Source organism: Lampetra fluviatilis, chromosome 18 (assembly GCF_964198595.1).
Source record: "Lampetra fluviatilis chromosome 18, kcLamFluv1.1, whole genome shotgun sequence".
Lineage (NCBI taxonomy): Eukaryota > Metazoa > Chordata > Hyperoartia > Petromyzontiformes > Petromyzontidae > Lampetra > Lampetra fluviatilis.
Window position 1 is genome coordinate 10,775,096 of NC_136292.1, and position 12,313 is coordinate 10,787,408.

General features: G+C 54.1%; 1 protein-coding gene across 1 annotated transcript in view; it reads right to left on the minus strand.

Annotated features, from left to right (window-relative positions):
* LOC144937281 (uncharacterized) overlaps positions 1-12,313 on the minus strand; it is a 118,085-nt gene that overhangs the window by 60,794 nt on the left and 44,978 nt on the right. Inside the window, exons 5-10 of the mRNA XM_078864689.1 lie at positions 11,627-11,659; positions 10,269-10,330; positions 9,545-9,660; positions 8,702-8,771; positions 7,047-7,119; positions 1,300-1,367 (exon numbers count right to left, since the gene is read on the minus strand). Of these exons, the coding sequence (XP_078720815.1) occupies positions 1,300-1,367; positions 7,047-7,119; positions 8,702-8,771; positions 9,545-9,660; positions 10,269-10,330; positions 11,627-11,659 (422 nt within the window). The remainder of the gene's footprint in view (positions 1-1,299; positions 1,368-7,046; positions 7,120-8,701; positions 8,772-9,544; positions 9,661-10,268; positions 10,331-11,626; positions 11,660-12,313) is intronic.

Below are 12,313 nucleotides of genomic sequence, written 5' to 3' on the forward strand. Positions count from 1 at the left end.
GTGTTGCCTCCGAAACGTCGTGAATTTTATTTTTGTTTTGTTTTATTTTACTTTCATTAATTTTAATGTTTTTACCTACGTGACTTTACCGAAAAAACCTGAGAATATAAGTCTGGATGTGGCATTTTTTTCCTATCGTGCTTGTGGCAACGTTGAACCAAGGCCAGCGTTGTGCCCCGGTGTGAGGATCAATCGACCTCAGGCTTACGCTTGCCGTCGTCTTCTGGGCACTGCATTTTGCTGATGGAGGAGTTCTGCCGGCGCAATGTCCGGCCGGAATCACGAGCTACGGGACTTCCAGCTTCTTCATGGTCGTCGCAATGCGGAACATTTTCCATGGAAGCGACGTAATGTTGCAGCCGTCTCAGTGGACAGACGCAGCGACGGTCAAAGTAGCAGACAAAGTGGATGCTTTATATGTAGCGTCCGCGTTGCCTTCACAGACTGTAGGGGCAAGTGCTGGAAAGCGAGCACCTATGAAGGCCGGCAAGGCACACGAGGGGGTGGGTGGCCAGCACCAGGTCCAGTCGCCTTCATCTCCCCGGTGACGATGTTTACACACCGCACCAGGTACTCATTTGAGGCCGATTCGACTTCGGGGAGGCCCAGAACCGGTTCAGATAATCGTCACTGAGACTTGCCCGCGAGCGGGAATTTAACTTGGGTCTCCGGGTTCGTATCGTTACAGCCGTCTCGTTGATAGACGCAGCGACGGACAAATCGGACGTGGGACGGACAATCGGACGTGGGACGACCACTGCCAGGGGACGGCAGTGAAGGGAACGTGAAGCTCCCCGGCGGAAGCACGTACGCCGCTGGCTGCAGAGGTTCACGGTTCGAATCCAGGGGCCACCCCGATTAATACCGTAATATTAATAATAACCACTGGCGTTAGAGATCCCCTGACGTATCATGGGAACTCCCTCGCCAGTATCAAATATAGGAATAGGTTTTACCCTTTCTGGCAATCCCCGGACGTAAGTCGCGGGAGTCGGGCAACGCGCCGCCGGCGTCGGGGTCCACATTCTCCAAATTCGAAAACGACGCCGCAAATTTACTCCACTGGAGTTTACCCAGCAACCATCTCTCCCCCACTGTGAAAACTTGGCAGGACCCTCCCGAGAAGTGAGGTTGTCCTGGGTAAACAAGCGGAGAGAAACAAAAACGATTGTGGCCCAACGGCCTAAAAGGACTGGAACAAAAGAATAAAAATAAAATGTTCCTGTAAGAAAGGCGGCAATCGCGAGTATGAGTCGCATATCTAGCAAGGGGAATCGGAATTTGACGCCGTTTACTCACCTTCCCGCCAGGTCAATGAGGTTGATCTTGCTGACGATCTCCGAAGGCAGGTTGTTGTGCAGGCTTGCCTGCATTTACACACAAACAAAAGACAAAGGTCCCCCCCGTATAACCTTAACAGACCGTTGGGGCAAGTGCTGTTAGCGAGCGACTTTGGAAGCCGGCACGGCACACGAGAGGGTGGGTGGCCAGCAACACGCCCGGCCGCCTTCATCTCCCCAGTGGCGATGTTTACACATCGCACCAGGTACTCATTTGAGGCTGAGTCAACCTAGGGGAGGCCTAGGACCGGTTCAGATAATCGTCACCGGTGTTGGCCGTGAGCGGGAATCGAACTCGGGTCGCTGGGTTCGTAGCGCAGCGTGCTAACCATTGCGCAACCGCTTCCCGTTGCAATTACACACTCACAAGTCGACACGTGCACACTTAACAACCAAGACAACGACCCCCCCCCCTCGCACAGAGTTTAAGCAACACTGGGGGAGAAGCACCGTTAGCCAAGGGGGTGGTGGTGGTGTAGCCGATGTTGCCGCACCACGCCGGCCTTAGGAGGCGCTCGTTACCGGCGCTTGCCCCCACGGTCCATAGAGGCTACATGGGAAATGCTTGTTGAATACACACGCACATTGGGTGTCACTCAGCATTCAAGCTATTTTGAAGGTGACGCCGCCTGGCTTGATTATTGTCCCTGTTAAACTGAAGCTCCGTGAGTTTAAAGACAATCTTAACACACGATAAAGGCGCACAGGTATCGGATTTAGCTCCTTGCACAAGTAGCCTTACAGAGGCCTGCACACACCCTCGTGAAGGTCCTTGCCGACCGCAAGCATGAAGACCGAAGGTACGTAAAGCGAGACCCGAAGTCCTGGCCTCTCCGTCATATCGACAGCGACCCATACCAATACCCGGCGCCATTCGCCACGAAGTGACATCGCCACGGCGCCTGTGCCGCACACACAGAGACGTGGGGAATAGCCACTGGAACTCGACGGCAGGAGTGATAGATCTTGAAGACTCCATCAGACACCGGTACGTCTCGTCTATAGTCCAGAAACCTCATCATCGATTCCGTCTTGTAAGCGCCGTCTCATCTGAACCATCTCATTGCCCCCAGTTGCGTCGTCTCATTCATCCCGAACATTGGTCTGAATGAAAACGGTCGCATCGATTTTGCACGGAGATGTACTCGATTCTCACAGCCCCGATACGACTGCACGTACTGCAGCGTTCGCGTCGAGGATCGGTTTTTACTCGGCTACTCGCCGCACGCCCGCTATTAGCGAGGCTTCGGCCGAGACCCTGTAACTGCATGCCAGCTTTTACATTAAAATCGTGTTTTGTTTTGGTCCACGCATCCTGTCATTAGGACAAACGGGGGGGGGGGGTGGGGGCGGGGGTGGGGTGGGGGGGTGGTGGTGGGGTGAAGGGGGCGGTTAGTGGGGTGGGGGGGCGGAGGTTGGGGGGCGGTGGTGGGGTGGAGGGGGCGGTGGTGGGGGGGGGTAGTGGAGTGGGGGGGCGGGGGTGGGGGGGGCGGTGGTGGGGTGGGGGCGGTGGTGGGGTGGGGGGGCGGTGGTGGGTGGGGTGGTGGGGTGGGGGGGCGGTGGTGGGGTGGAGGGGGCGGTGGTGGGGGGGGGTGGTGGGGTGGGGGGGCGGGGGTGGGGGGGGCGGTGGTGGGGTGGGGGGGCGGTGGTGGGTGGGGGGGGCACTCGGCTCATTACTTCCCTGATCCCCATCATTTAGGCTCCGATGAAGAGGATCTCCACCCAAGCCCGAGGGTCGCCAACTCCCCGCTCATTAACAATCCAATTGGCTCCGTACACCGGCCACCCAGCCGGGGGGAGCCCCCCACTCTCGTGCAGCCCAGGAAATAAAGGAACCTGCGGCAGTAACGGCTCCTTTGGCTGGAGACCCCATTGTACAACGGGGCACAACAGGGCTACGGAGGCATTCCACGGAGTTCGGGACTAGTCTGGCCAGGCCCGGTTTAATGAGCCCGAGGGATGGGACACAAAGCAGCCCGGCACGCTGGGTCGTCGTGTTCACTTCCGCCGCCCTTAGGGACACTCAATAGTTTAGTCTTAAATTGTCCCCATAAAGTAGGGGATGTTTCCGTCAAATGCTTGGTGCCGAATTCTACAATGCGTCTCGGATTGAGTCGGGTAGGTTGCGGCACCGAACGGTTCTTAAATTCACGATCCTTATGGGCAGGGGAGAGGAGGGCGGTGGAGGAGCAGAATGGATGGCCGGGGGGAAAAGATGTCCCAGACCCTGGGGGCAGCATAAGAGCATAAGTGACCCCCCACTGAATGAAGGTTGACTGGGAACTCCGACAGAGAAAACCTTGGCTGCTGGAGCGGACAGAGTGTGGAGGGGAGCACAGAGCGGGATGAGAGGCAGGCAGGGGCGAGTCCGTGGAGGATCTTGAGACCGTGAGACCGACCGACTGATGGACGCATGGACTGATAAGACGGCCTAGAATATTAAGCAATTCTAGCCATCGGGATGTACGTAGGAATGTGCTCATTCACCGCAGTGAACACCTCTGGGCGTGGGCCCTTTTGTTCTCAGGGGCCCTTTAAAGCACGAGGGTGGCGGCTATCGGCGCCCCAGTGCCAGGTGCCTCCGCTGCTGAGGCCGCCCTCATTGTGTGCCGACAGGGTGGGGCCCCGTGTGCCTCCCGCTGTCTCATTTCCCTACTTTGACAAAATCGTCATTTACGCTCAACAGCAGCATCGCCCAAGCAAGGGCAACGGGCAGTCAGCGACGGCGGTCACCGATCTTCATCGTCGTCATCGTCGTCATCGCCACGGGGCCATGGTCTATCCCCTGCTGAATGAAGGCCTCAACCGAGGTGTCGCCACCGCGAACGGTCCAGGACTCAGGCCGAGCTCATCGCTCCACCCTCTCTTTGGCCACCACTCTGCCATTATTTTAAGTAAGCGATTTGCTTTTTCCTTTCCTACACTTTGCACTCCGATCGTTCTCGTTGTTGTACTGTTTGTTGTTGTTGTACTGTTTGTTCTTGTAACTTTCTGACCTGTCCCTACTGGACGTCCGTGAAAAAGAGTTTCGTAGCCCATCGGATTTCTCCAGGAGAAATAAAAGATTCCGATTCCGATTCAGAGTCTGACCCACTGGTCGTAATCCCTTCTCTGTGGACGTGTCCTACCGCAGACCCGCCTACGAATCCTTAACGGTCAATACTGTTTGCATCCAACCTGCGTGTGGTTCTCTGAATCCACGCTTCTTTACGCACTGACCCGGAGGGCCTCGGGCTACTGGCAACAGGTGCCTCCTCCAATCTGCCTCTGAGGCCGGCACGTATATTGCGAACAAGGGCAATGGGACCATTCCCAAGGGGATTGAGGGGGTCTGGGAGGGCCAGATAAAAGCTCGAAGTGAAAATTCTTGAGTACGATAACAAACAAAAAAACACCGATCCCATGAGACCTAAAAGTTGAAACCGGTGCAGGGTTTTTTTGCTGCTTAATAAGGAAATGCTACGGAAAGCATTGGTCCAGACGGCCCAGAAGTCGATGAACTAAAGCATTATTATTTTTATCAATGAAGCAACCCATTATCTGTTTATTAAGTTGTTAATTTGTTAACTGATGGCAGTTCACCAGCTTTACATACCATAAACAAGTCAAATGCCAAACAGAGTGTCATATATTCTCATCTTGTGTACTCCGGCCTGTTCGTTGCAGTAGCCTAAAATGGTGACTTCTACACATAAGCGATATCCTTTACACGAATTACAATAAATTGTAACGCGTGGCGATTCGACGCACGAATCACACGCATCAACCTTAACACTGCCCCCTCGAACCCCAACGCTTGTTTCCCGCAAGTGGCGCCCGGTCAACGGCGGGAGTAGGGAGGAAGGGGCTCAAACCCCCCTCTCTCGCGCGCGAAGTGCAAGCCCGGGCTTGTCAGGGGCCGTGGGGCGGCACTGATAAGAGGGAGCAGCCGCCGCTTATCGAGTTGCCACTCAGCGCAACGAATCCTCAGCTGCGGGCGGTCGCGCCCGCCCTGGCGCGAGCTCAACAGCCGCGGCCGCCGGCACTGTGGAGGGCGCCCCTCCAGCTACAGGCACTCGGCAGGCCCCCGCGCACCTCACGTGGCTCCGCGTGCTGGCGCTTCAGCGGCCAGGAGAGGAGAAGCAAGGCATCCTGTGGGGGCCGGCGGAAGCCGTTTCTCCCCCCCCCCCGCCCCGAATTCCTTGATGATGCTATTCAGTTGCGTTTTTGGTTGCTCGAGCCTTTGACGTTTCATGAATCCTGGGCAAGTCAGGGGCGCCACGGTGGCGAGATGTTAACTACCTCGCCTGGTATGCAAGAGGTCGTGGGTTAGATTCCGGCCCTGACGCCTGCTGTATAGATTGGAGTTTGGGTGTGGTTCTCTCCGTGATCGTGTGGATTTTTCTCTGGGTCCTCCGGTTTTTCCCTCCACATTTCGAATCAACATCACGTGTTTAAGAGTATTTCGGCCACTGTAAATTTCCATGCGATAAGCCACCTCGTTGAGCTATCATTTGTGGCAGCCAGGTCAGTGGGTCTTACCTGGTATATTAAAATTGTTTAGTTTATCATTTTGTTTTTTTGGGTCTGAGGCGAGAAAAACAAGACAGCCGTGGAAGCTGGTGCAAGCCGTTCCTTCCACTCGCCCAGTAGAATCCTTGGGCTTATTTAAATGTGGTTGCTTGTTCATAATTTAATCATAACATCCGAAAGGTGTCACTTTGGTTATCCGAGTCCTGGGTGTTTCCACTGAATCCTAAGAATGTTGAAAATGTCACTTCAATTATGTTGAGTTTTGGGTATTTCGACAGAATTCCAAGGATACTATCTATACATGGCTTAAGTTTGCTGTTCGAGTTCTGGACATTTCTAACAAACTCCTATAAGAATCCAACGACGCATCTGATTTGTCTGTTTTAATCTTTGCCAAGCCTATAAAATAAGTTGTAAAATTTGACGGTTTGTTTAGTGCAGTCATTGGCTGCTTGGCTGAGACCATCGACCGAGTGAACGTGTCCGAGCGAGAACCCGGTGATCGGCGGTCTCCACTTGCAATGGGAAAAACTAAAGCAGCACACGAGGCGGAGGCGGGGGGGAGGGGCGGACACGGATACAGCATCGTCGTCAAATCCGTCCCCGCCGCTAAGACTTGCCCGCGTCTCAGTGGCACCCTTTCAACCGCCGCTGCAACAAAGCCACGCCGTGAGAGTCTCCCAGCGCCACCCGCGGCGGTGGCGCGGTTGGCATGGGCCCTGCTTCCAAGAATTAAAGGGGGCCTCCTCCGCCCCCCCCAACTCTGGTCCACCGTTATCGCCTTCTCACCGCTCGGCTCCGCGTGCCGCCGATGGCGCGTTCTGCACGCGCGCACGGCCGAGGCGTCTCTGTGTCACGTGAGCAAGTCGCGTGACGCGCGCCCTCCAATCGCGGCCGCCCGACCGCAGGACTCGACCCTCCAGAGTTTCAACTTTTACCTGCCACCGGACTCGGCAGATTGCTACGCCGCCTACGCCAAAGCCGGCACCTCCGGCCCCCACCGACAGCGCTCGCCCCGCGGCCTTCCCTGCACTTCGTAGCCCCGGCGCCCGGGTGCCTCCGAAGCGTTGGGCCCGGGTGCGGTCGCGCCGCCTGCACACTCGACAGCCACCGCCAGAAGCTTCCCGCGAGGAGCGAGCGCGCCTGTGCCTACGCTGAACTTCTTTCGCACCGTACGCAGCCAACCGCGCTAACCTGGGTGAAGTGGAGGGTGAAGATGGCGTGGGAGCGGCTGCTGGCTTCGTGCACGTGGGTGCTCGCGATCATCCTGAGGCAGACACACGCACACAAAGACAAATATCGCCCGTATAGCCTTGACAGACTGTTGGGGCAAGTGCTGTTAGCGAGCACCTATGAAGGCCGGCACGGCAACACGAGGGGGTGGGTGGCCAACACCACATCCAGCCGCCTTTGTCTCCCTAGTTGTTATATTTACACACTGCACTGGGTACTCATTTGAGGCTGAGCCAACGTAGGTGAGGTCCAGGACCAGTTCAGATAATCGTCCTTGGTGGTGGATGTGAGCGGGAATTGAACTCGGGTCACCAAGTTCGTAGCGCAGCGTGCTAACCATTACGCTACCACTCCCCATATATACACACACACACACAAAGATCCCCCGTATAGCCTTAACAGACTGTTGGTATGGGTGACCGGTACCATATCATGCGTGGCTGTGTTTGTATCCTGAGTTGTGATGTTTACACATCAAGCCCAGGTACTCATTTGAGGCCAAGTCGACCTGGGGGATGCCCAGGACCAGGAATCAAACTTCGTGTGGCTGGGTTCATAGCGCAGCGCACGCTAACCACTACACCACCGCTCCCCAAAGGCAAAGATACCCCATATAGCCATAGCAGACTTCTTGGGGAAAGAAGTGCTGTTGGCGAGCATCAAATTAGGAAGGTCGGCACGGCACACGAGGGGGTGGGTGGCTTGCACCACACGCGCACACAAGCAAGCACACGCACTCAATAACCTTCCTCTACAGCGCGTGGTGTGACGCTCACGGTCCGTGCCGTTCGGTCTGCAGCACGTTAGGAGCTCTGCGTGGTGTACAGTGTGCACGGTTCATGGTTCTCGCTCTCTCGGGGGCATTCAAATTTATTATTTGATTCACGTGCAATCCACCTGCGAGCAACCCACCCTTGATTGCCCCCGAGCTCGCCACACCTCGGAAGCCGAGCAGGAACGAGTCTGCACGATCTATATTTGGAGTGTGCGTGTTGGCCCCCCTTGGTCGTGTGGATTTTTCTCCGTGTCCTCCGGTTTTTCCCCTCCACATTTAGAATCGACGTCACGCGTTTATTTGGCCACCGCTATACATTTCCACACGGTGATAAGCCGCTTTGTTGAGCTGTCATTTGTTGACGGGTGACTTCTGAAAAAAGGGCCATACAGCTCAGTGGGCCTTACCTGGTCAAATAAAAATGGTAAAATAAAAAGTTAACAATGGTTGGGTAGACGACCACCATGCCACAACATCCACACCGCTTTCGACCACTTACACAGCGGGTAGCAAGCACACACTCCTCACCTACTCACTCATCCCGCTCGTCCACTCACTCGCCACTCCGCAGATCACAACACTTCCCTATTCTGCTTCTTGGCTCACACTGCCCCACTCTGGAATTCGCTGCCCCCATCGTTCTCATTCCCCAATCTCTTACAATAGTAATAGTAATAACCGCGATAGATTGAATGCACGTGATACACTCCTTGTCACTTCCAACTTCGATTGTGCCGTCCTTTGCTTGCGTTTAGCAATTCCGTACAAAAAAATGCTTTTTAAAATAACAATAACAGGTGCTATAGGTTACTACCGGCAGGCGTGGGAGAGCGCCTCTGACCTGTTGGCGTTGCCGTCGCCGATGAGTTTGGCCACGGGGTCGTAGGAGGACACGAGGTGACGCGAGAGACCTGGCGAGGGAGCAGCACGCACACAGCGAGGCAGGGGGACAGCGTCAACCCCGCGGGGGCTTCAAAGCAGCGGGTCGGGGCGTTGCGTTGTCACACGTCGTGCGGTCTCCGTTCTGGACGTTGTGCAGTGGATGCGGCTTAGTGTCGACCATGAGCTAAGACCTGAACCGCCGTCAGCAACTGCCTGTGAGGCGCTGTAATCAATTGCGAAATTTCTACGACAGGAAAACCAACAAACAGCGTGAGTGAGGATCCTTCGTGCCGGCCGTGGGACATCCTCAACACCGTGGAGAACAACCGCGAGGAGCCTCAGCGGTGACGATCGCCGAGAACTCGACGTGTTTCGACCGAGTCGGCGGCGCGTGGCGCCACTGCGGGCAACGCAGGCGGCCGCTCGGAAGGCTGCGTGGGGGCCGTAGAGAGCGGAACGGGAGACCGTCGATGGGAGACAGGCGACGGACAGCCAAAGACAAGGCGACGCCACCCAGGAGCTTGGAGTGACGAGAGACGGGGGACAGGAGACGAGGAATGAAGACGGATACAAACACAGCAGACAGGGGACAGGGGACAGACACAAGAGACAAAACCATGGGTGAGAGGAAACAGGAGACGGGAAGTGGAGACAGAAGTGGAGGGCCGCAGAAGAATATGTCAGAGACAGAAAATGGGCGACCTGCTGATGAGGAGATGAGATGGGAGACAGGATGATCAGCAGACACGGGAGGCCAGAGACGGGAGGTGAGAGGGGCGTGAGGCCGCGGGGGCCTGCTCACCCTGCACGTAGGGCCCTCGCTCGGGGTGCTCGCGCACGCGCAGGTTCGACCCCGCTCTCCGCCGCGTCGGCCGCTTGAGGAGGTCGCGCACGGCCTCGTTGTAGATCTCCACGAAGCTGAGGGGCGGTTGCGCAGACGCGGGCGGGGGGAGAGAACGCGTGCGGTCAACGCTCACGCAACAGGGCGGCCCGGCGTTGCGATCCATTACTGAGCTTTTGGGCGAGGCCACGCAGTGATCTGGCCAAAGTTCTGTCGCGAGATCTTTCGACCCAACATAGCACGAACAACTAACACCGTCACACGTACGAGCGCTTAACGCGCCAGTTGATATTGTTGTTATTGGGGACGCCACGGTGGCGAGATGTTAACTCCCTCGTCTGGTATGCAAGAAGTTGTGGGTTCAATCCCGACATTGACGCCTGTATATTTGGAGTTTGTATGTTCTCCCCGTGGTCACGTGGATTTCTCCGGTTTTTCCGTCCACATTTAGAATCATGCGTATAGAGAATTAGGCTGATATAAATTTCCACATGACGATAAGCCACTTCGTTGAGCTATCATTTGTGGACAGGTCGCTTCTGAAGAACAGCTATATTGATCAGCGGAGCTTACCTGGTAAAATAAACATAGTTTACAGTCACATAAGGCTCTACGGCGGATTTTCGTCTCGTTTTGATACGTGCGAGTGCGTGTGTGCACAAACAGTATTTACAAAACCCAGTACCTCACTTCCACTTTGTAGGTGGTTGTGGCTCTGGTGTCGCGCTCGATGCGTGTGAAGAGGCCCTACATGGGGATCACAAATGCCGATTAAACCGACGGTCGCAGTCAACAGACACAAACACGGCCCAGAATGCAATGGAAAAGGAAGATGCTCTGAGATCGATTCGAAGCCGTACAATGCATAAGCTATAATGTATAAACAATTTTTTTTATTTTACCAGGCAAAGCCCACTGAGCTATGTAGCTCTTTTTCCGAACCCACCTGGCCACAAATGGTAGCTCAACGAAGAGGCTTATCATCGTGCGGAAATGTATAGCAGCCAAATACTCGAAATGCATGTTTCCAAATGTGGAAGGAAAAAATCGGAGGACCCGGAAAAAATCCATGCGACCACCAGGAGAACATGCAAACTCCGATATACAGGCATCAGGGTCAGGATCGAGCCCATGACCTCCTGTATACCTGGCGAGGCAGTTAACATCTCGCCACTATTTATAACGTGCACGTTTTCACAAATCATCAGATACCCGGTCACGATTCGGAGGCTCCGCGCAGCTAGGCTCAGGGTTCCTCATAGGCCCGACGAAACAACTCCCAACGATAATAATCATTGCTGTAGTTTTAGAAGCAATATCATCGCACAGTGATGTCAATAATAGCCATGGAAGGTGTATTCCCATCATCATCATCAGTAGTAGCGGTAGTTACGATATTACAAATAGCAGTTATTTAAGTAGTTCAATGCATAGGGCCAGTATGAGATCAGGGGTCTTGCAACGGCTTGCATTGTTACGGTGCTTTCGAAAATGTCATTTTTATTCTAATTATTCGATTCGTGCTCAATATAACTGCAGGAGCAGTGTTAAGATTCACAATAATCGATTGTAATTCATAGCATTCGCTACGGGAATTCTAAATCCAGGATTATTATACCTTCGGCGTTGACGTTTTTCTGAATATTGTTAGCAAACTGAACTCTTAGATTTCTTTTAAAAACCCAACACATTCGTCAATAACACAGCGTGTGGCCTTGAAAGGACAAGCATATAATAGGCAACGTTTTAGGCAATGACCCTTCCCATGTGCTATGAAGAAGGCCGATTGCCCAAATACGTTGTCTGTTAGAAATTGTTTTGATGTTGTTTGTTAATTGTCCTTGTGCACAACCACCAGCAACGCAGCAGCAGCAGCGTCACCAAATAATTTGTTCTCGTTGAGTTTCCTCATTCATCTTTGCCGACGTGTGGCACACTCCAACATGGCACACTCCAACAATGAACGCGCTGCCCCACGTTTCAAGCCGTACGCGTCAGACCGAATGAAGTGGTTTGTTGAATTTCGACAATTGAAACAATCACCTCGCAAATGCGTGGAATCAGGCCCAGCGACTCCTGTAAAATAAACGGAGCACAGAATGGATGAATAAAACATCCGCAATCCATTTCTGTCCCGAAACAAAACTAGCGACACAAAAACTGTTGACGTGAAATTAACCACGAGTGGGCCTTTACAATAACAAAGCGTGAATAAAAAAAAAATACTTAATTTCCAGGAAGATAATTTTCACTGATGAAATAGCAATTACAATCATAATGGCCCAGCAACAAACCTAACTTTCACATTACAACCTCACTGGGCAGGGATTGTTTTGAAATATTCGACACGTTCAATATTGTTACCACGTACGAGGAACATCCGAGTAACAGAAAACAATTTCCAAACCGCCAGTATCTACTTTCGGGACATAACGCAATTGCGTTAATTTATGCGAGGCAGGAAGATGAATGCGTGGATGCAGGGAGTGCACACAGGTCAGAGACGACAATTATTGACCGTCAAGAAAACTCCGTGTGGGGGCTCGGGCGGGGGACACGTCACAGCTACCCACCCAAGGGGACAGCGGCCGGAGCGCGACAAATTTACGATGGAGCCGCAGCCAAGCGAGAGAGAACGTGCCCGCGTGGGGGAGGGTTACGTCTTCCGCGGAGACGGAGCGATTGAATCAACTCGTGCGCGGGTGCCGGGCGCAATTGCCGCGTCGCAGA